This window comes from Podarcis melisellensis (genome assembly GCF_964234715.1).
Source record: "Podarcis melisellensis genome assembly, chromosome: 16".
NCBI lineage: Eukaryota > Metazoa > Chordata > Lepidosauria > Squamata > Lacertidae > Podarcis > Podarcis melisellensis.
Window position 1 is genome coordinate 27,319,293 of NC_138533.1, and position 20,091 is coordinate 27,339,383.

Genomic DNA, 20,091 nt, shown 5'->3' on the forward strand with positions numbered 1-20,091 from the left:
GCTGCGCTTGGACCAATCCAAGAGAGGGGTGAGGCTTCTTGGCCTGAGAATGTGTTGGGCAGCCCATGCACGGCGGGGGGTGGGGTGGGGTGGGAGTGTCCAGGTATCCCTCTGAGCACTGACACTTTACTGTCCTTTGATGCTGTTTTAGTTTTGCAACAAAGCCTTCCTTCCTTCCTTCCTTCCTTCCTTCCTTCCTTCCTTCCTTCCTTCCTTCCTTCCTTCCTTCCTTCCTTCCTTCCTTCCTTCCTGGTTCCCATTATCAAACTTTTCCCACTGCGTCGTATATTTTCTCCATTTTTCTTAAAACAATCCATTTTTACCTTAGTTTTTAATATGTTACAAGCCTTACTCAAATCCTGCCAAAGGATTTTTGGTTGTTCACAGTGTTCTCTTAAGTAAATTATACCCCCCTCCAATTCCTTATTAAACTTTCTATCTTCCTGGTTTTTGATTTTCCCGGTCATTTTTGCCATTTCGGCATAGTCCAACATCTTCATCAACTATTCGTCTCTGGTCGGGACTTTATCTTCTTTTTATCTCAACGAAGCCTATTTTCTGAGGTAACCAACAGCACCACCTGTAGTGTCTGTGATTCAGCATCCACAGAATAGGAAGTTATATCAGGTTTTTGTTTCCTTTTTTTACAATGCTCCAACTGATCAGAATCTACTTTGTAATGCACAAAATCATTTGTGAGTTAGAAACAGTCTCTATGTACATTTTTATTGACTACCTCTTACATCAGAGGTGGAACTTCCCTTGCTGCTGACCCAAACAAGAATCCATTTCCACGAAGAAGACACTTTTTACTTGTCCCAAATTCCCATAAATGTGGGGCATCCCCTCAGCTCGTTTGTCTCCTTGGAACCATCCATCTGGGTGACCAAATATAATCTCCCTCTCCCCCAACCTCTATTCTGCATGGAACTCTGCACATGCTCTGAAACCCTAGACTCTACTCAAACAGGGGGAATGCAACTAGCTACGGTAGATTGAGCAACTCCCCTGCTTCTACTTAGATACCACCCCACGTTTTGTGAAGTTGGAGATACGATGGATTGGGAAGGCTGGGAACAAGCAGGTCTATATAGACTCCCGGAATTTTAATGGAAATGGTTCTCCCTATATAAAGAACAGATTTAGGCTCTTCCCAATATAACTTGGTCATGGTTTCATTTCACTCTATTGTTTTTCTGTTAAAGCCATGCATTCGGGCAGACCGAGAGTTGACCGCTTTAGAACAACTTATGGTCAATGTTCCTGCTACGTCAAACGGTGTAGAATCAACTATGTGCAAAATATTAATTGAGATAGAATTTGGTCATCTTATGGACACAAAATTTCCCAGCAAAATGGTTCCCAGCGAAATAATCTCTAATGGAAAATGGAACATGCTTGGCAGGGGATTCTCTTTTTAAATATTCAAATATTCAATAAACCATTTCCATTCTTATATATATTTGTTATATTGATTTCATATTTTTCTGGTAAGTTTTGCCATTTCTGCATATTCCATAAGTTTTGTATCCATTCTTCCTTTATTGGGACTTCTGCTTCTTTCCATTTTTGGGCAAGTAACATTCTTGTCTTGCCAGCCACATGCCTGCTGGCTCAGAGAGAACATTTGACTAAAACTCATTACAAAAAACACACACTGCAGTACCAAAGTCACGTTTAATTATCCACAAAAAATTATGAACAAGACCTCTATTAGGAAAACACAAAGTCAACTGAGGAAAGAATACCTGTTGAATCAGCCTCCGTAACCCCCAGCACAGATCAAATATCCATATTTCAGTCAGCCGGCAAGTCAGAGCAAAGGGTGGAGGAGGAGAAACCCTAGCAGAAAGATTCCTCCTATTCAGGATGCTACCACACCTTAGACCATGGGTAGGTGAACTAAGGCCCAGGGGCCGCATTTGGCTCAATTGCCTTCTAAATCTGGCCCGCGGACAGTTCAGGAATCAGCAGGTTTTTACATGAGTAGAATGTGTCCTTTTATTTACAATGCATCTCTGGGTTATTTGTGGGGCCTGCCTGGTGTTTTACATGAGTGGAATGTGTGCTTTTACAGTGGTACCTCGGGTTACGTATGCTTCAGGTTACATACGCTTCAGGTTGCAGACTCCACTAACCCAGAAATAGTGCTTCAGGTTAAGAACTTTGCTTCAGGATGAGATCAGAAATCGTGTTCCAGCGGCACGGCGGCAGTGGGAGGCCCCATTAGCTAAAGTGGTGCTTCAGGTTAAGAACAGTTTCAGGTTAAGAACGGACCTCTGGAACGAATTAAGTACTTAACCCGAGGTACCACTGTATTTAAAATGCAATTCTGGGTTATTTGTGGGGCATAGGAATTCATTCATTCCCCCCCCCCAAAAAAATATATATAGACCGGCCCCCAACCAGGTCTGAGGGACAGTGGATCGGCCCCCTGCTGAAAAAAATTGTTGACCCCTGCCTTAGGCAGATGCTCTGGACAGCCCACCCCAGTCACAACAAGGTCTTCCTTCTAGTGTCCCTAAATTTCTTGGAGTGCATATTGGATTTTGCCTCCCAAGCAATAGCTCAAGTCTCTTCAGGGGAGAAGAAAGAGGGGGAGGTCCATTGCGTACCGTCTGAAACTGTCTCTGACCTACAGTGATGGCTAGGAAGTGGCCTTTGCTTCAGCTTAAAAGAAATCAGCTGGTGTCATTTCCAAGAGGACTCTTTGAACTTGTGTGTAGCTATTGACCATGAGGGCAGGGGGAGGAAGGCCCCCATCAGTTGTGAAGGTGGGCTGGAGGGGCACAGACAGTGAAAGACCACAGAGAGGGTGTCTGTGTGTGTTTAAAAGGGAGTGTTGTGCCTCTTGCTGGTGTGAATATCAATTGAAAACCTGCCCAGGTTGAGAGCCTCCTAGTTTCAAGTTCTCCCTTGGCTGCTGAGCTCAGAAGCTGGTGTAGGCAGAGAGGTCATCCCGGAAGCCTGTCCGAAGGGCAGAAGTTAGTCTCTTCTGAAAAGGTGATGGGCTGCTGAATTCCTCTGTGATTTCCACAATGGACTTCCCTTTCGTCTCTGGGAGGAAAAGGTAGAAGAAGATTCCTGACCCCACAAGAACAGCCATGAAGAGGAGGAAACAAAAAGGGCCGAGAGCATCCTGGAAATAAGATGGGGGTGGGGGAGAGAGTGCAATGAGCAACCCCTTGAACATGCCCTCTTTGTGTCCTTTGTCCAGTTTTGGCCACATGGTGTCACAGCCAAGGCTACTGCGTTGGCCAGAAGGGAGAGGGGTCTGCAAGCACTTGAAGCTGGGATTCAGACACAGGGGAGGGGAATCAGGAGAGAGATGAGGGCGAGACTAGACAGCGTGATTTTCTCTCATCGTTTTCTTCTCTTCTCAATAGTGGCCATGGTGCACAGGTGCAACCCTTTCCTCCTGAAGAATTTCCCCACCAAAAATCACTTCCCAATGTCCCCATTTGTTTCCCACCCCCCCAGAGGGGGTTGGATTGATTTCAGGAGGGAAAGAAGAAGAAGAGTTTGGATTTGATATCCCGCCTTTCACTCCCCTTCAGGAGTCTCAAAGCGGCTAACAATCTCCTTTCCCTTCCTCCCCCACAACAAACACTCTGTGAGGTGAGTGGGGATGAGAGACTTCAAAGAAGTGTGACTGGCCCAAGGTCACCCAACAGCTGCATGTGGAGGAGCGGAGATGCGAACCCGGTCCCCCAGATTACGAGACTACTGCTCTTAACCACTACACCACACTGGCTCTCTGGAGGGAAAGGTTGAAACTCCCTCTTCCCACGTCCTACTCCTGGTCTGGATTCTCCACCCTCACAACTCCTAATTAGGAGGCATCTGAAGGCAGCCCTGTTTAATATCTGATGAATTATTGTATTTTAATCTTTTGTTGGAAGCCGCCCAGAGTGGCTGGAATCCTAGCCAGATGGGTGGGGTATAAATAAATTGTATTATTATTATTATTATTATTATTATTATTATTATTATTATTATTATTAAATTAATTTAATTAAAACAACAACAACATGAACCACAACACTGTGTTTAACATTGTGTCTAGTTACCTCTCAGGGAGACTGCCCTGGTGTTAAGGCCTGATAGCAGCAGCAACACAGGTCAGGTGTTGCAGGACCACGGAGAGTTCCATGGGAGCAAGTGGCTCCAACAAAGCCCGAGAACAGACATAACCCCTTTGTAAAGGTAAAGGTAAAAGGACTCCCTAACCATTAGGTCCAGTCGTGGCCAACTCTGATGTTGCAGCGCTCATCTCGCTTTACTGGTCGAGGGAGCCGGCATACAGCTTCTGGGTCATGTGGCCAGCATGACTAAGCCACTTCTGTTGAACCAGAGCAGCACACGGAAAAGCCGTTTACCTTCCCGCCAGAGTGGTACCTATTTATCTACTTGCACTTTGACGTGTTTTTGAACTGCTAGGTTGGCAGGAGCAGGGACCAAGCAACGGGAGCTCACCCCGCCACGGGGATTTGAACCGTCGACCTTCTGATCGGCAAGTCCTAGGCTCTGTGGTTTAACCCACAGCGCCACCCACGTCCCTAAGAGGCTGAGGGAAAATACTGTGTTGGCCGTCAATCGAACCCGGGTCGACTGCTTGGAAGGCAGCTATGTTAACCACTATACCACCAACATTTCAGATAACCCCTTTGTGGAGAACTCTAAATACTTAAAGGGCCTGAAGATGGGCCTTCCTCCTTGAGGTGCTCCCTGTGCTGCTGGACTGGTAAGGCTCCTCAGGAGAAGGTACCTGGGAGAGGCCCATCTCTGGCCTGACAGGCCCTGTTGGTACAGGAATTTCTCCTGGGGGCTCTTAGCTGACAGCCTCAGGCTCAGTGGCTTCCTGCACTGCGGCAGCCCACTCAGAGCACTGAACCTGGTGTGAAAGTTACTTGGTCATTATGCAAATAGGGGCAGGTCATGTTCAGCCCTTGACCCATTTTTACATACTTAGAGGTGCTTTTCATGTCATCCTGCACCTCAGGAGCTCCAGGTGATGGGATAATGTGCAACTGGTCAGCCATGGTCAGCCAGTATGGCCTATGGTAATAATCATAATCATAATTTATGTATACCCTGCCCATCTGGCTGTGTTTCCTCAGCCACTCTGGGCGGCTCCCAACAGAATATTAAAAACACAATACTTTAAAAACCTCCCTAAACAGGGCTGCCTTCAAATGTCTTCTAAAAGTCAGATTGTTTATTTCCTTGACATCTGATGGGAGGGCGTTCCACAGGGAGGGTGCCACTACCGAGAAGGCCCTCTGTCTGGTTCCCTGTAACCTAACTTCTCTCAGTGAGGGAACCGCCAGAAGGCCCTCGGATCTAGAGTTCAGTGTCTGGGCTGAGCGATGGGGGTGGAGATGCTCCTTCAGGTATACTGGGCCGAGGCTCCACAACCAGCCGCCTATCCATACCCCAGGGGGTAGCGAGATGATATGGTCTGCAGGCCACCTCATCCCTGGCCGTTGGCCCTGCTGCCTGCCAGGACTGGTGTGGTTTGGAGTCCAGCAACCATACCTGAACCACATTGGCTCCCCCTGCACAGCACCACACTGGGTTCCATTGCCAAGGTGTGTAGCTGAGGGAGGGGGACTCCTGAAGCTATTCTGAGGAAATGGTTATCCAGAGAGACACTACAGATGCCATAGGAGTCATGCACATATCTCCTTGCCCTTGGGGCAGCACCAGGCTGCTCTCTTGAGCATGGGGCCATATAAGAATAACAACAATAATTTTATTATTTATACCCCGCTCGCTCGCCTGTGTTGCCTCAGCATTATTGGGGCCACAGAGAGAAGGCAGAAGCCGTGGCAACAGGAAGGAAGGCTGGAAGGAGGTGTGTGTGTGTGTGTGTGTGTGTGTGTGTGTGTGTGTATGAACCTGACAGACACTGACCACAGCAAATGGGAAGGTGATTCCAATGACAAAGAGGCCGGCCCAATTCAGGCAGCCGCCAATCAGGAAAGCTGCTGGTCTGGAAGACTGGCTGAAGATTTCCATCATGACAGACATGGAGGCTCCATCTGAGGCAGGAGGGAGGGAAAGACACAGGGAATCATGGCATTGTAGAGTTGGAAGAGTAATCTAGTCCAGCAGGAATCTATTGCTCAACATGGGGGCTCCTGTTCTACCGACTGAGAAATGCTTGGGGTTTTGGCATGTTCCTGGGTCTGGCCTTAATGCAATTATTCCCCTTCCTCAGTGCTGTTGCCTAGCAGGACCTTGCAACTCACACCTGGAGGTGAGACCCCCACCCTCCCCAACCAGGAGCAGTTGCCCCCAGCCCTGCCAGGGTAAAGGCCTCCTCTGTTAGCATTTCACTCCTCCGTTGCTGGATGTGTGATTGTTACATCACATGTCAGTGTTTACTTTCTAGGCTTGGAAAGTGTGAGAATGGAAGTCAGTCTTATCTCTCTTCCGTTGTACTGTACTTTTGTACTGTTTCTTTCTCTCTCTCTCTCTCTCTTGGAGAACAACTGAGAGGACGCCATGATTGCTTTGTGCTGTATATAGGTAAAGGTAAAGGGACCCCTGACCATTAGGTCCAGTCGTGGTCGACTCTGGGGTTGCGGTGCTCATCTTGCTTTATTGGCCGAGGGAGCCGGCGTACAGCTTCCGGGTCATGTGGCCAGCATGACTAAGCCGCTTCTGGCGAACCAGAGCAGTGCACGGAAATGCCGTTTACCTTCCCGCTGTAGTGGTACTTATTTATCTACTTGCACTTTGACGTGCTTTTGAACTGCTAGGTTGGCAGGAGCAGGGACCGAGCAACGGGAGTTCACCCCATCACGGGGATTCAAACTGCCAACTTTCTGATCGGCAAGTCCTAGGCTCTGTGGTTTAACCCACAGCGCCACCCGCGTCCCTTGTGCTGTATATATTGCTTAATAAATACTTAGAATGCACACACCAAGCTCCACTTCGTTTCTGCTATACTCTGCAGAGTGAGAGTGCACATAGTCTTCTGATATGTAGAGCTTTTGCATGCCGGGACTGAAGATTTATGGATGTCCTGGGCTGCGCTTAATTAGGAAGACGCCTGGAGAGGTTTGTCTCATCCCGGGGGCTGCGTGTGCCCCCCAGGTATGTTCCGACATCCTCTACTTACTCGGTCCGATTCCAAAGAACAGAACAAAGAGGAAAACCAGAGTGACGCTGCAGTACGACGCCCAGTGGGTTTTGTTCTAGGGAAGGGAGGAGAGGAAAAAGGACAGGTGCCAATGAATTCAGACTGGGTATTAAAAAAACCATACGCCGCTATTCAGTGGCGTAGCATGGGTTGTCAGCACCCGGGGCAAGGCAAGTAATTTGTGCCCCCTAACCCGTGGATTTGCGCCCCCTAACCCTAACCCCAGATGTTGCACCCGGTGCGGCCCCCCCTGCACCCCCACGCTACGCCACTGCCACTATTTCGTAAAGAAACCATCAAAGCAGTTTGCAACAACTGGACACAAAGCCATGCAATAGGCACCATGTTAAAACCAGAAATCAGCTAACTATTGCGTATTCCCAATTTCCCGCCTATCAGTAGGCGTTTAGAGGTTGAAACAGAAGGAGTCTGCTGAAGACTTGGGGAGGGGGGACAGGGTTGTTTTGCTGCTGGACGCAAAACAGAAAATGGCACCCCTTCCTACTTTTTGTTGTTGCTGCTGACGGAGGCGACTAGAGGTGATTTAGAGAAGCCATGGAGCACTGAAGGGTGTAGGGATATCGCGGAGTGGGCAGTGGGGTCCGGAGGGAGCGCACTCCCCACCAGGAGGCAGCCACAATCTGCCTGCACACGTGACCCTGGGGTGCGGGGTACACCCCCCCAGACAAGCCACGACTGTTGGAACATCGTTCCCTCTGTCTAACCTTTTGCGGTCTCGGTAGTCGGCGGTGTCCTGTCTGTACTCTTTGTCCCTGAGACCTTTTGTCTCCTTCGTCATACACTGTGCAAGGGGAAAATGACGCGGTGGAAACAGGTGCCAAAATAACTTTGTACCACCCCACGATCTCGGGACCGAAGGTGTGTAAAGGTCACAGCCCAAAATGTATCTGCCTAGCTTGCATATTTGTCTCAAAAAAAGGAGGCTCCACAGGACAGCTTGCATGCAGCCCACCTGTGCGCAGCTCACATGATGATCAACACCTGTCTTGTGCCTTAACTTCAGAAGGGTGTGTTGGGGAGTCTAGAGAGGAGCAGGGCAAGAAGCAAAGGAGACCGTGAGCAGCTGCCTCACATTGCCTCATGGGCAGGCTGGCCCTGGTGTACGTGGGGGTCTCACAGCTCCCTGCTTCATTTCTCTCTCTTGTGTTATAAGAATTCTAAAGTCTCAGATATTGAATAAACATTCATAAATGTAGAAGGCAAACACATACAGAACTGTATAAGCCACATGTCTGAAATAGTACAGGAGAACAACCCTGAAGCCATTTTTCTGACTCTCCCAAATTGACCTCAACTACAGTGGGTTACATGCGCTTCAGGTTACAGACTCTGCTAACCCAGAAATAGTACCTCAGGTTAAGAACTTTGCTTCAGGATGAGAACAGAAATCACGCAGCGTTGGGAGGCCCCATTAGCTAAAGTGGTACCTCAGGTTAAGAACACTTTCAGGTTAAGAGCGGACCTCCAGAACGAATTAAGTTCTTAACCCGAGGTACCACTGTATTCCTCTGCAAGGAGGAAGGAAATGGGAAAAGCTTTCCAATTGTCTTTGGACTTTGGGGGCTTTTTGAATACACTCTGGCAGGTATCTGTTAAACCAGGCATGCCTAAAATCCATTTTGGACATGCCTAATCAGGCCCGCCGGTTGACTTAATCCGGCGCCCGAGGCAGTATATGTCCTTGGCTCTTACCTGTACTGAGAGAGTAACTGTGAGGAGAAAAAGGACAAGCGCCATCATGCCACAGCCCTGCCACAGGAGGGTCCGCCGTCCAAATCTCTCAATTGTCAGAATCTGAAGAAGGGGGAAGAGTAATTATCACCATCATTATTTATTGCAATTCTTACTCTGTCTTCACCATGAGGCCTCAGGGCATGTTACAGCCTATGGAAACATAGTTCAATTGAAATGATGACCCCTCTAAACACACACCAGGGAAGAGACAAGAAAATGGTTCTTCCATTTCCAAAAGGCTGGAGCAAAGAGGTGCATCTGCAGCAGCCTATGGCCGGCGTGAAGAGACGGTACCAGGCGGTACACCAATGGGGAAGGAGGAAAGGAGCTCCACACTCTTGCGCCTCGGTGGAAAATGGCAGAAAAAAAGGGAAAGGGTCTTACACAGAGGAAGGAGGAGAGGAGCTCACAGAAGCCTACGCCCAGCGAGACATAAGGGAGGAGGTCCTCTGCAAAACCGGCTGTGCGGAAGACTTCAAAAGTGTAGAAATAGACCTGTGGAGAAAGGAAGGAGATAATAATAATAATTTTTATTTATACCCCGCCCTCCCCAGCCAAGGCCGGGCTCAGGGCGGCTAACAAGCAATAATAAAAACAAGTTGAATGAATACAACTTAAAAACAAGATTAAAATACAACATTAAAATATTGAAATATTAAAATATTAAAATGCAGCCTCATCACAGGAGAAAGGAAAAAAGAGGTCAAAAGGGGTTCTTGTTGGCCGCTCCCACCTCTGGGGGGGGCATTGCACACTTTGCCAACTTGGTCTTACAACAGCTGGCTTTAAGATTAAGGCAACCAAAGCAAATGGGCAAAGAAGCCTGTCATCAAGGGAGAGTTTCATGTGTTCAGATACAGATTTCCTGCACTTTGGCTGCCTTGGGCTAAGGTTGCAGGTGCCCCCCCCCACACCCAGGTGAGTCTTCAGGGCAGCCAGCTCGGAGCACTTTCACACCTGAACCTTCACACATGCCTCCAGCTGGCACCCCATGGAAATGTGAATTCTACCCAGGCTAGAATGCCTGTTTGCATCTAAAGAGCCCGTCTCCTGCATCGCCACTGATCAGGCACCCAAGTAAAATATTAGCAGAGAAGATTGTTAAGCTTCATGTGTCAAAACACTGGTAAGAGAGACGGTATTGGAAAGAGAGGCCCTGTCCTCTGGCTGCTGCCTTCAGCTATACTTGGCAGCCTTCCCAACCCATCAAGGCTCCTTTCCATTTCTGGAGATCATTAGCATTCAGAAGCGTTTCTGATGCTAAACCTCAGTCTGCCAATCTGCAGTGTAAACCCATTGCTTCTATCACCCATTATCCTCTTCTTCCTCCCAGCCCTGTCAGTTGGGTGATCCAGTCTACACCTTTTCTTCCTTAGCTGTGCTTGTTTTCTGTCTGTGGATCTAGACACATCAAAGAAGCGTTTCAGTTAAACGCCGTTGCAAACTTTGCATGAAAAATCGGGTTAGCACAAACGGAACTCCACAGCGCCACCTGGTGTCACCGTGTTAGAATGCACAAACAACGCGCGTAAAGCGCTTTTTCTTTGCCAATGTAGCTGAGTCCTTCCAAACCCAAAGGCAGGGCTGAGCATTGTTGCAGCCAAGGGGAGCCTTTATAACTCAACTGCGTTGATGCCGCAGAGCTGGAGGGTGACGACGACCGCCACGAGGATGTACAGCTGCCGGCGAAGGGACTGGTCTCTGAGCAGCTCTCTCGCACTCAGGACTTTGGTGCTGTTTTCCGCTTCCTGCTTCAGGTCACTGAGCTCCTGCTGGTGATCTTCTTGGCCCCAGAGCTGGTGCATGGCTGGGAGAGGGTGGGGAGAAGAGGAAGGAGCCAGACTTACTGACAAATCCAGGAGGGAGTTGTTATGTACTGAGTTGAATAGGATCCAAAAGGCAGCAGTCTGATTGGTCCTAGAACAATAGGATTCAGAATGCAGCAGTCTGATTGGTCCTAGAACAATAGGATCCAGAATGTAGCAGCCTGATTGGTCCTAGAACAATAGGATTCAGAATGCAGCAGTCTGATTGGTCCTAGAACAATAGGATCCAGAATGCAGCAGTCTGATTGGTCCTAGAACAATAGGATCCAGAATGCAGCAGTCTGATTGGTCCTAGAACAATAGGATCCAGAATGCAGCAGTCTGATTGGTCCACAGGAGCCACCCAATCCAGCTCCAGGTGGAAGTGAATCCGCAACCAGATTGGCCTACAGGTGAATCCCGGAATTAGCCAATCAGGTGGGGCCCATTGTGTAAATAGTGTATATAAAGCAGACATTCTGGGGAAACTTCCATTCCTCCTCACCACTATGAGCTGAATAAAGAGCAAGAAAGCCACAGCCCTCGGAGCCAAAGGAGGGGGCAACGCAGCAGACCTTGGCAAGCGGAGGGGGATTGTGTAGGTGCTGCCAGGAGGGTCCTGGCATCGGGACCTATGTGGATGTCTGGATCCTGTAGGCTAGGGCGGTCCAAGGTAAAATCAAGCAATTCCAATGCCACTTCTAACAATAAGTATGGGGTGGGGGTTGTTGTGAAGAACTGGCAGGCCCAATGAGATTTTAAACCACCCCTTCCACCTCAAGAACCCCACTTTTCCCCCTGGAAAATGTGTATGTGAGAGATGAAGCGTTGGCCAAGATGCTGCCTAGTCTCTCTCCCCTCCTTCCTGTTGTCTACCCCCCTATCTCCCCAGGGCAGTCCATGGAGGCCTCACCCTTCACGCAGGCCCCTTCGTTTCCCTTCTGGATCAAGAGGTACGGAGGAGATTCGGGGAAGAAGGGCAGAGTTAGCAGCTGGAGGAAGGCTGTGGCCCCGATGAAGGCCAGGAGCGAAGGCCAGGAGGACTCTGTGCCCAGGCACTCCCTGCAGAGGAGGAGAAGGAGGATCAGGTGAGGCTTCACGTGGGATCAGAGCACTCGGTCCAGGCTCAGGAGGCGGCGGTCAGAGAGCTGGTACCGTGGCCCAGCCAGAGAAAGGGAGCCTTCTATCCACCCCAGGAGGTGCAAGTACCTGAGCCCCAGGATTTGGCCCAAGGATTTCCCCAAGGACCAAAAGAAGGCGGACGTGGCATTTGCAAAGCCTCTGAGCTTCTTGGGCGAAACTTCTCCGGCATATTGGGGGTGGATGGTCAAGCAAAAGCCTGGGGCATGGGAGGAGAGAAGGGCAAGAGAGAGACAGAGTCAAAATGGAGAGAAGCACCCAGAGAAAAAGGGCTGATGTGGCCATGAGCTGAACCGAAGAGACCACGGACGTATGAACCCAATCCACCCACCCATCTGCCCCAGAATGGTTGTCCAACGGCCCCTGCACATTGCCAAATGTGGTGCAAGCCCCTTGCTCCCTTCAAACGGAGAGGAGAGTTGGGAGGTTTCAGTGGGGAGCTGCCCCTTTGCCAGCTGACGGCAACGCCTGGGCTCTGGAGTCCTCACCAGGCGACCGCGATGATGCCCCAAGACCTTACCGGCGCTCACGCCAAAGAGGAACCGCCCAATCAGGATCATCTCGAAGGACTTGGCTCTCTTGCTGAAGGCCACGAGCAGAGCCGTCGCGAGGATGAGCAGGTCAGTCCCCAGCATGGTCCTCTTCCTGCATCCGAAGGCACAGAAATGGGGTGGCAGTGGAGATGCGGAGAGCAGGAGGGACATCACTCACATCTGGCCTGTTGCAGAACCTCTGACAAGCCCCAATTTGTTCAGAGCTTCCTAAGCCAGTGGAGAACAGCCTTCCTGCCAGGGCCAGCCCAGGACATTTTGCTGCCTGAGACCAAGGACAATGTGCCCTGCCATCATTTCCAAAGGCAGAAGCTTCTGTGTGCACTGGCCATGGGAAGGCAGCATCTTCCACTGCAGCCAAGGACAGCAAGCGAGCTTAGGGTAGGGTTGCCAGATGTCCCCGGTTCCCGGGGACAGTTCCCGGATTTGCAAATCTGTCCCTGGACAAAGTCCGTCCCCGAATGTCCCCAGATTTGCAAATCTGTCCCTGGGAAACCTGGCATCGTCAGCTCTGGCTGGCTTCAGGAGCTGCCCGCTGCCATGGCGCCTGCCATTTTTCCTTGCCGGAACTTCCGGTGAGGAAAAATGGCGGGCGCCACGGCAGCGGGCAGCGAGCAGCTCCTGAAGCCAGCCAGAGCCAACTGCGCTACCAGGCTGGCTCCGGGCTGCTGACTGCTGCTGCTGCTGTTTCCGAAGGGGAACTGGGGACGTCTGGTGGTACAGATCTCCTTCCCTCTTCCTCCTTTGTTTTGACTGATCGGGAGAGGCTTGGGAGTAACGGGCGGGCGGCCATTGCCCAGTTTTTAAAAACTCTGCGCATTTATATTTCACAGGGTGTAAAAGAAGGGCTTTGTACCTTTATACAATATGCATGTGTGCTTGGGCCCAGGGTCTTTTGCCTCACCTCACTGACTCCCTGTTGCTACTCAGCTTCCAAAAAAGAAGAAGGGGGGTCCCCAAATTCATTGAAAAAAATCTGGTAGCCATAGCTTAGGGGGTTGCCGAGAGAGAAGGAATAACTCTGTCCTTTTCCAGCACCTCCCTTGCCATTGTTTTGCAGCATTTGACTCCCGGGTAGGGACAGCACTGATTCTGGCTCTGGCTGCCTTGGACTGCAGAGCGCTAGAGGAGGCACCAGAAATAACAGCTGTCCCAAGAGAAGCAGGATTTCTCATGCACCAGGATCTCACACACCCTTCCCTAAATTCAGCTGTAAGAAAACTCAAACAGGGAATATCTCAGCAGCTAGGTTTTAACACAGAGCCAGAGGGCAAGATGGATGTGTACCAAAGTTCAGAGAGTTCTTTTCCAGCAACCCGTTTGGACTATTACATACTTGCCATATTTTACAGTCAGGTAGGCACTGCAGAGGCAGCCCAGAAATCCTCCTGCCCCATAGATAGACACAATGAATGACCACAGGAACAAGAGGGCACCTTCAGGCAGCGGGGAGCCAGAGCGCTCAAGCCAGGTCTCATTCATGAATTTCTTGATATACTAGGGAGGGAGGAAAGGAAGGAAGGAAGGAAGGAAGGAAGGGGGAGTTGAGGCATCAGCTAATGCTTCATCATCAATCATCATCATGCAGAATTACTTCTAAACCCTTTAAAAGTGTTTGCTTCCCTACCCATCCCAAAAAGATATTTTGGGATTATTTCTCTGCTCAGATACCAAAAGTATCATAGATTTCAATTGCAAACCAGCAGCAAATGAGATGAAACAGAAATTTCAGCCTTGGAAAATGCATACATCATAATCTCATGATTTGGGAAAAGAGCATCGGTCAAGTTGTTTGTTATTCCTAAATGAGTACAGTGCTACCTTGGTTGTCGAACTCAATCTGTTCAACTCCCAAAACCATTTGAAAACCAAGGTGTGGCTTCCGATTAGCTGCAGGAGCTTCCTACAGGAAGCTGCGTCAGATGTTTGGCTTCCAAAAAACGTTCGCAAACCAAAACATTTACTTCCGGATTTGCAGTGGTTGGGAGCCGATTTGTTTGGGAGCCAAGCCGTTCAAGAACCAAGGTACCGCTGTATTCCTGTCTCAAGTTCTACGCTTGAGAGAAACAGATTGCAAATTTTCAAAATGTCAAGAGAGTATTTTAGAACATTGCTCAAATGGAAGGACTCTTTTTGGGGACTTTCTAGCAGGCAAAGAAGACACACTTCTCAGTGCTCTCCAATTAAAGCAAACGGCCATCAGCTCATTCAGAGTTACTGCAAGCCTCAGCTCCTGCTTAGCCCAGCTAGAACTGGTATATACACTGTGCCTCCAAACAGTGCTTTTTTTCTAGAAAAAGAGGCGCCCGTAATCACCATGAAATTGTTACAGTAAGTGCCACACATTTTAACAAAAAGGAGAGGTGCCCCTACTGCATACTCTTGAGTACCCCCTGGGGGGAAGCACTGCCTTCAAAGGCACTGCCCAAGAATAATGGGAACTATAGTTTACTCCTCACGAAGCTACAATTCCCAACACCCTTAATGAACTACAGTTCCTGGGATTCTTTGGGCAGGAAATGTGCTTTGAAGATGCAGCTCATCTGCTACCCTGGTTAAAAGCCTTCTGAATAAACCAGGGGGGCGGGAGTTAATCTTAAACCCAATTCAGTTCCCTTCCTCCCCAGTCTCAGACTGAGGCATCAGCAAAGCAATTCTGTTTGACCAACTAAACCTATGGAAAGAGGGGTCCCTCCATCACCTTCTGCTTCCTCCTGGACTGCGGAATGAACAGGAGGCAGCTATGAAATGGAACCAAGGTGAGCATCGCTTGGTGGAGAGGAGGCAGGCTGTCTGGTCAGTCATTGCTCCTGCTCACCCCCTCCACTGGGTGCAGCTGCTTAAGGGGCTGCTTACCATGGAGGGATAGTTGATCACAGAAATCTGGTAGCCAATCTGGAGGTTGCCACCAATCCCCAGCACGAGGATCATTTGGTAAAACTTCCGGTGCCGAATCTGCGGTGGGAGACAAAAGACACAAGAGCCTGGAGGAAAGATCACCCTTCCTCAAAGCGCCCATAGAAAATGGGTTCAAATCTCAGGCGGCCGTGCTCAGAGGTGATGCAGGGGAAGGGGTGGTATTTGGGAACCACAGGCCTGCTGTTGGATGAAATTGTGTTCAGTGATTATCCAGTCGTTTTTGCTGGATTTCTATGTGAGTAGCATGGCAGATTTCTTTTATTTTTGGCATATAGAAACCAACGGCAGTTGTGTTGGTTCATGGGTGTCAGGGGCTGGACTGAGGAGGAATGGTGTGAGCCGTCGTCCCCCCTCTCCTGAACCTTTCTGAGAACAGGAGGACAGTATAGATTTAGAACAGCGGTTTGCAGAAGGGCATAGTTCAGAGGGGAGAAGCTGGGAAATATTAGGAGAGGAACAGCAGGAAGAAGAAGCACCGGGGAGAGACCGCTGACAGACTCAGTGTCATTGGAAAGCATTCCTGACCCCGTCTTCCAAGACTAGGTGGGCATTGAGCAGGGCTGTCTTAGGTATATGCGGCACCGGGCGCAAAGATCTGCCCGGCGCCCCCCACCCCAGGTTGCCCAGTCCCAGGTGTGCAGGAGGGTGGAGCTGGCCGGCCACTTCAGCGTCTCGCTGGCTTGGTCGCCCCCAAACTCGTGGCACAGAGCCACCCACAGCAGAAGAGCCCGGCGCAGCACTCTGACCGACGGGAGGGCTCTTCCCCAGACTCAACTCTTGGGTCCCGGACTCTCAGCCTGGCACCCCTGAGAGCCCGGCGACCGGGTGCCCCGCACTCTTAGTGCCCATTGGTAAGAAGGCCATGACATTGAGGGTAGTAGAACAGAAAGCTCAAAGGCAGAAAGCTCAGACTAGCAACGCAGGGGTGACGTAGAACAGTAGAGGTGTGTGTGGGGGGGTGGGACTTTACTGGAAGCAATGCCATTATCTAGAGAGAGACCGCATTCCGTTGTCTCTCACTGTGATTATTGAATAAACTACTTGGTAAGAACTCTTCTTTTTTTAACCTGCTTCTTTGCTGCCACCGTGGGAGGGATAGGATTCCGTGAAGCCTGACAATGGGAGAACCCCCCCCCCACACACACACACAACAAACACCCTCTAAAATGGACCACTGGGCACCTCAGATTCTGGCATGAAGAAGCAATGAATTTTTATTTTATTATTATTATTTTATTTTAATGGTAATCAGACTTTGCTTCTTCCTCCCAGAATCCTCTGTAGGGATGTCACATGATGACCTGCAGAGGAAATCTAATTCAGTCTGCTGTCACCCTCTTCAGACTGAATGAGACTTGTGTCCAACACTAGTCCTTCTCAAATAGTCCCACTGAAGTTAATGGATCCTTGTTGCAATGGGTCTTAGCTGGATGCAACCCTGAGTCTAAATGCAGATGTCAAGGCTTCAGCATCCATACACACACACACACACACACACACACACACACACACAGACATGGACCTGCTGGACACAGAGGAATGGTGGGAGGTACCAGCTGGGGAACCACCAAGGGAAGAAGGCTCAGAGCTTGGGGATTGGTGGTGGGACGAAGATGAGTGGCCAGAGGGAGAAGCCTGGGAGGAAGAGGTGTCGGAAGCTGAAGAGCTAACAGGGTTTAGTGAGCAGGGAGAGTCTGTAGCAGAGAGAAGTCCAGAATCGGAGGCAGAAGCAAGAGAGGAGGGAGGCCAAGAGGTAGAGATGAGTCAGGCTGGTGAAGAAGCCAGGGTGTCTCCCCCTCCTGCTGCAACAAGCTCCCCTCCCCACCCGTCTCCCAGGACCAGAAGAGTTATGAAGAAAGAGGAGCTCAGATTGCTTGGGAAGGACCCGGGAGAGGAGGAGACTTAGTTAGCTATGGGAAGGCGGATGTCTTCAGCATTTGCAACTGCCTCATAGGGACAACAAGACCTACTGAGAAGAGTTGTTGTGCCTGTCTCCTCTGAGCTGGCCTGGTTTCTGTTAATAAAGAGTTAACTTCATGGACTCTGTGTGATTTGTTGCTGGCTAGCTTTTCTCTCTTTCTCTCACACACACAGAGAAAAAGAGAGCTCAACTTTGCTTTTGGAATGATCATTTTTGTTTGACGCTTTAACATTATGAGGCCAAAGATCAGGGAGGGTGTGAGGAGAGACGTTTGGACAGATGTGGCTAGCACCATCTGATATCAGGACTTCTAGAACCTTCCAGAAATAGAAAAGGAAGCTCTGAGGAACTGCCAGCCAGAGCTCCCTTGGGTCCAAACCAGGCATAGGCAAACTCCGGCCCTCCTGATGTTTGGGACTACAATTCCCATCATCCCTAGCTGACAGGACCAGTAGTCAGGGATGATGGGAATTGTAGTCCCAGACATTGGGAGGGCTGGACTTTGCCTATGCCTGGTCCAAACCAAAATAATGTGGGGGGAGGGCAGGCCTTCAGATGAGACAGCACACCTCCCTACGGGGGGGGGGGAGGTGGATGAGGTTGAGGGCATCCTGACCCCCTGACTGTGACCGTGGCAACTGACCCACAGCCTCGTGATTCATGCTGAGGAGTAGGCAGGCTGGGCTGGACTGGGCTGGAGAAGATGAGCTATCTGGTCCCCCCAACTGAGCAGAGTCTGAGAAGGAACGCTCGTCTTCCTGGGGGGGCTCTTGCAGATCAACCTGGGAGCTAATTCCTCCTCCCGTAACCACCCTCTTAACAAAGCCCGTGTTACTCACCAGCCCAGAGAACCGGCCCTCCATTCTGCACCAGAAAGCAGCTTTCGGAGGGGAAGGAAAGGAGGAAAGGGAGTCCGGCTGGAAGGGCAGGTGTGTCTCCGGCTCCTTTGCTGCCATGTGGGCTGCTTGGGCGGAAACCATGACACCAGAGTTAAAATTAACTGCCCGGCTGTGCCCTTCATGCCCGTTTCGATCAACCATTAATTACATACACAGCCCAAGACTAGAAAGCTTCATGGGGCAAAAGGTAAAACTCACCCAGGTGTGAAATCGAGACACAAGGACCAGTCACATTGGCTGCCGGCGTCATCCTCCCCACCCACCCAGCCCGGTGACATCAGCCTTATCTGCTGCCCATCAGTTTTGGTCTCAGCCCGTCGCACCTGAAGTCTCCGCAGAGAATTTCCCGCTGCAAATTCCAGGCTCTACATAAGCAGAATATTCCGAATATTTACCGTATTTTCCCATGTATAAGATGCCCCCATGTATTTTGAATAAACATACACAAATTTATTGATTGTTAACATAACAGACATAATTTAAGGATCTTTAATATTTTACAACATGCAGAGAATAACATGTGTTGAAAAATCAGAGAAAGGAGCTGAGGGAAGTCTTGGGGGGGAGGGAGGGTCTTTTTGGGGGAGGGGAAAAATGGGGGGAAATAATGAAGATATGTTTTGATAATTTGTTATGTTGAAATTCTTAATATTTTTTTTTTAAATGCCACCATGTATAAGACGTCCCCTATTTTTAGGAACCCCAATTTAAGAAAATAGGGGGGAGATTGCCCCGTGTATAAGACGACCTACAGTTTTTCCACATACCGTATTTTTTGCTCTATAAGACTCACTTTTTCCCTCCTAAAAAGTAAGGGGAAATGTGTGTGCGTCTTATGGAGCGAATGCAGGCTGCGCAGCTATCCCAGAAGCCAGAACAGCAAGAGGGATTGCTGCTTTCACTGCGCAGCGATCCCTCTTGCTGTTCTGGCTTCTGAGATTTAGAATAATTTTTTTCTTGTTTTCCTCCTCCAAAAACTAGGTGCGTCTTGTGGTCTGGTGCGTCTTATAGAGCGAAAAATACGGGTAATTTTAAAGTAAAAAACCCTAGTCTTATACACGGGAAAGTACGGTATTTGGAAGATCTTACTAAGACCCAGCAACTGGGTCTGCCAGCCAAAATGGTTCTCCCCTCCTTCTCCAGCCTATTGTATTCACTCCCTCCCTAGGGCAGATTGGAGATTTCTTCGGCCCACACGACAGGGACCCAATCCCTATTCCCCCACTGCAAGTTCCCTGTAACAGCAGCACTATTTTTTTTTCCTTTTAATTTTTTTCTATGCTTTTCAGGTTTATATATTTCACTAATTTTACAATCTTAACATTTCAAAACTTGACTCCCTTCCCCCTCTTTCTGCGGTTCCTTAAATTTATTCTTAATACCTTCTGCATATCCAAATTAACTTAATTTGCTCATTTGTTCATCCACTTTAAATTTATACTCTTACAAAACTGCAGGTTATTGCAATAATCCTGCCAATGTTCTTATCTGTTTCCAATCACTGTTTTATTGAAAGTTTGTGGTCTTGATTTCTTATTCTTCTGGTAAAAGTTTCGCCAGTTCTGCATGTTCCACACGTTTTTGCATCCAGCTGCAATATTAGGTGATCAAGGTGAAGCCTGGTGATGGCTTCACATATGGCCTATTTGACATCTCTGGCAGCTCCACAGCTGATGCTTTAAGGGGTCATTCTGAAGTGCTTTTGAAAACAGGAACTGGAGATTAAGGCCTTCTGGGAAATGATTTATAATGAAATTAAGAAGGTACTTAAATGTACTTTTCATAAGAAACCAGAGGCATTTCTCCTGGGCATGGTCGGCCAATTGGTGTCAAGGAAGGATAGGACTTTTTTTATGTACGCCACCACAGCAGCAAGGATTCTCTTAGCAAAGTATTGCAAGACACAATAACTACCCACGCTGGAAGAATGGCAGACGAAGGTGATCGACTT

The 20,091-nt window shown here is 49.2% G+C and overlaps 1 protein-coding gene across 1 annotated transcript; it reads right to left on the bottom strand.

Annotated features, from left to right (window-relative positions):
* Positions 1 to 2,052: 2,052 nt before the first annotated feature.
* On the bottom strand, positions 2,053 to 18,200 carry LOC309358892 (solute carrier family 2, facilitated glucose transporter member 11-like). The gene is made up of 12 exons (XM_081892160.1): positions 18,081 to 18,200; positions 15,258 to 15,356; positions 13,738 to 13,898; positions 12,371 to 12,495; positions 11,920 to 12,049; positions 11,624 to 11,772; positions 10,531 to 10,712; positions 9,104 to 9,400; positions 8,864 to 8,965; positions 7,130 to 7,205; positions 5,917 to 6,044; positions 2,053 to 3,139 (listed from the first exon to the last, which is right to left on the bottom strand). The coding sequence occupies exons 1-12, from the start codon at positions 18,195 to 18,197 to the stop codon at positions 2,930 to 2,932; spliced, it is 1,776 nt and encodes a 591-aa protein (XP_081748286.1). The 5' UTR covers positions 18,198 to 18,200; the 3' UTR covers positions 2,053 to 2,929.
* Between the last annotated feature and the right edge of the window lie 1,891 nt (positions 18,201 to 20,091).

Coding starts and splice junctions, on each gene's coding strand:
- LOC309358892 (XM_081892160.1), bottom strand. CDS start 18,197: ATGGCAGCAAAGGAGCCGGAGACACACCTGCCCTTCCAGCCGGACTCC. Junction 12,496..13,737: donor CTGACTGTAAAATATGGCAA/GTATGTAATAGT, acceptor CTTCGGATGCAG/GAAGAGGACCATGCTGGGGA. Junction 7,206..8,863: donor CAGTTACTCTCTCAGTACAG/GTAAGAGCCAAG, acceptor TCCCTTCCCTAG/AACAAAACCCACTGGGCGTC.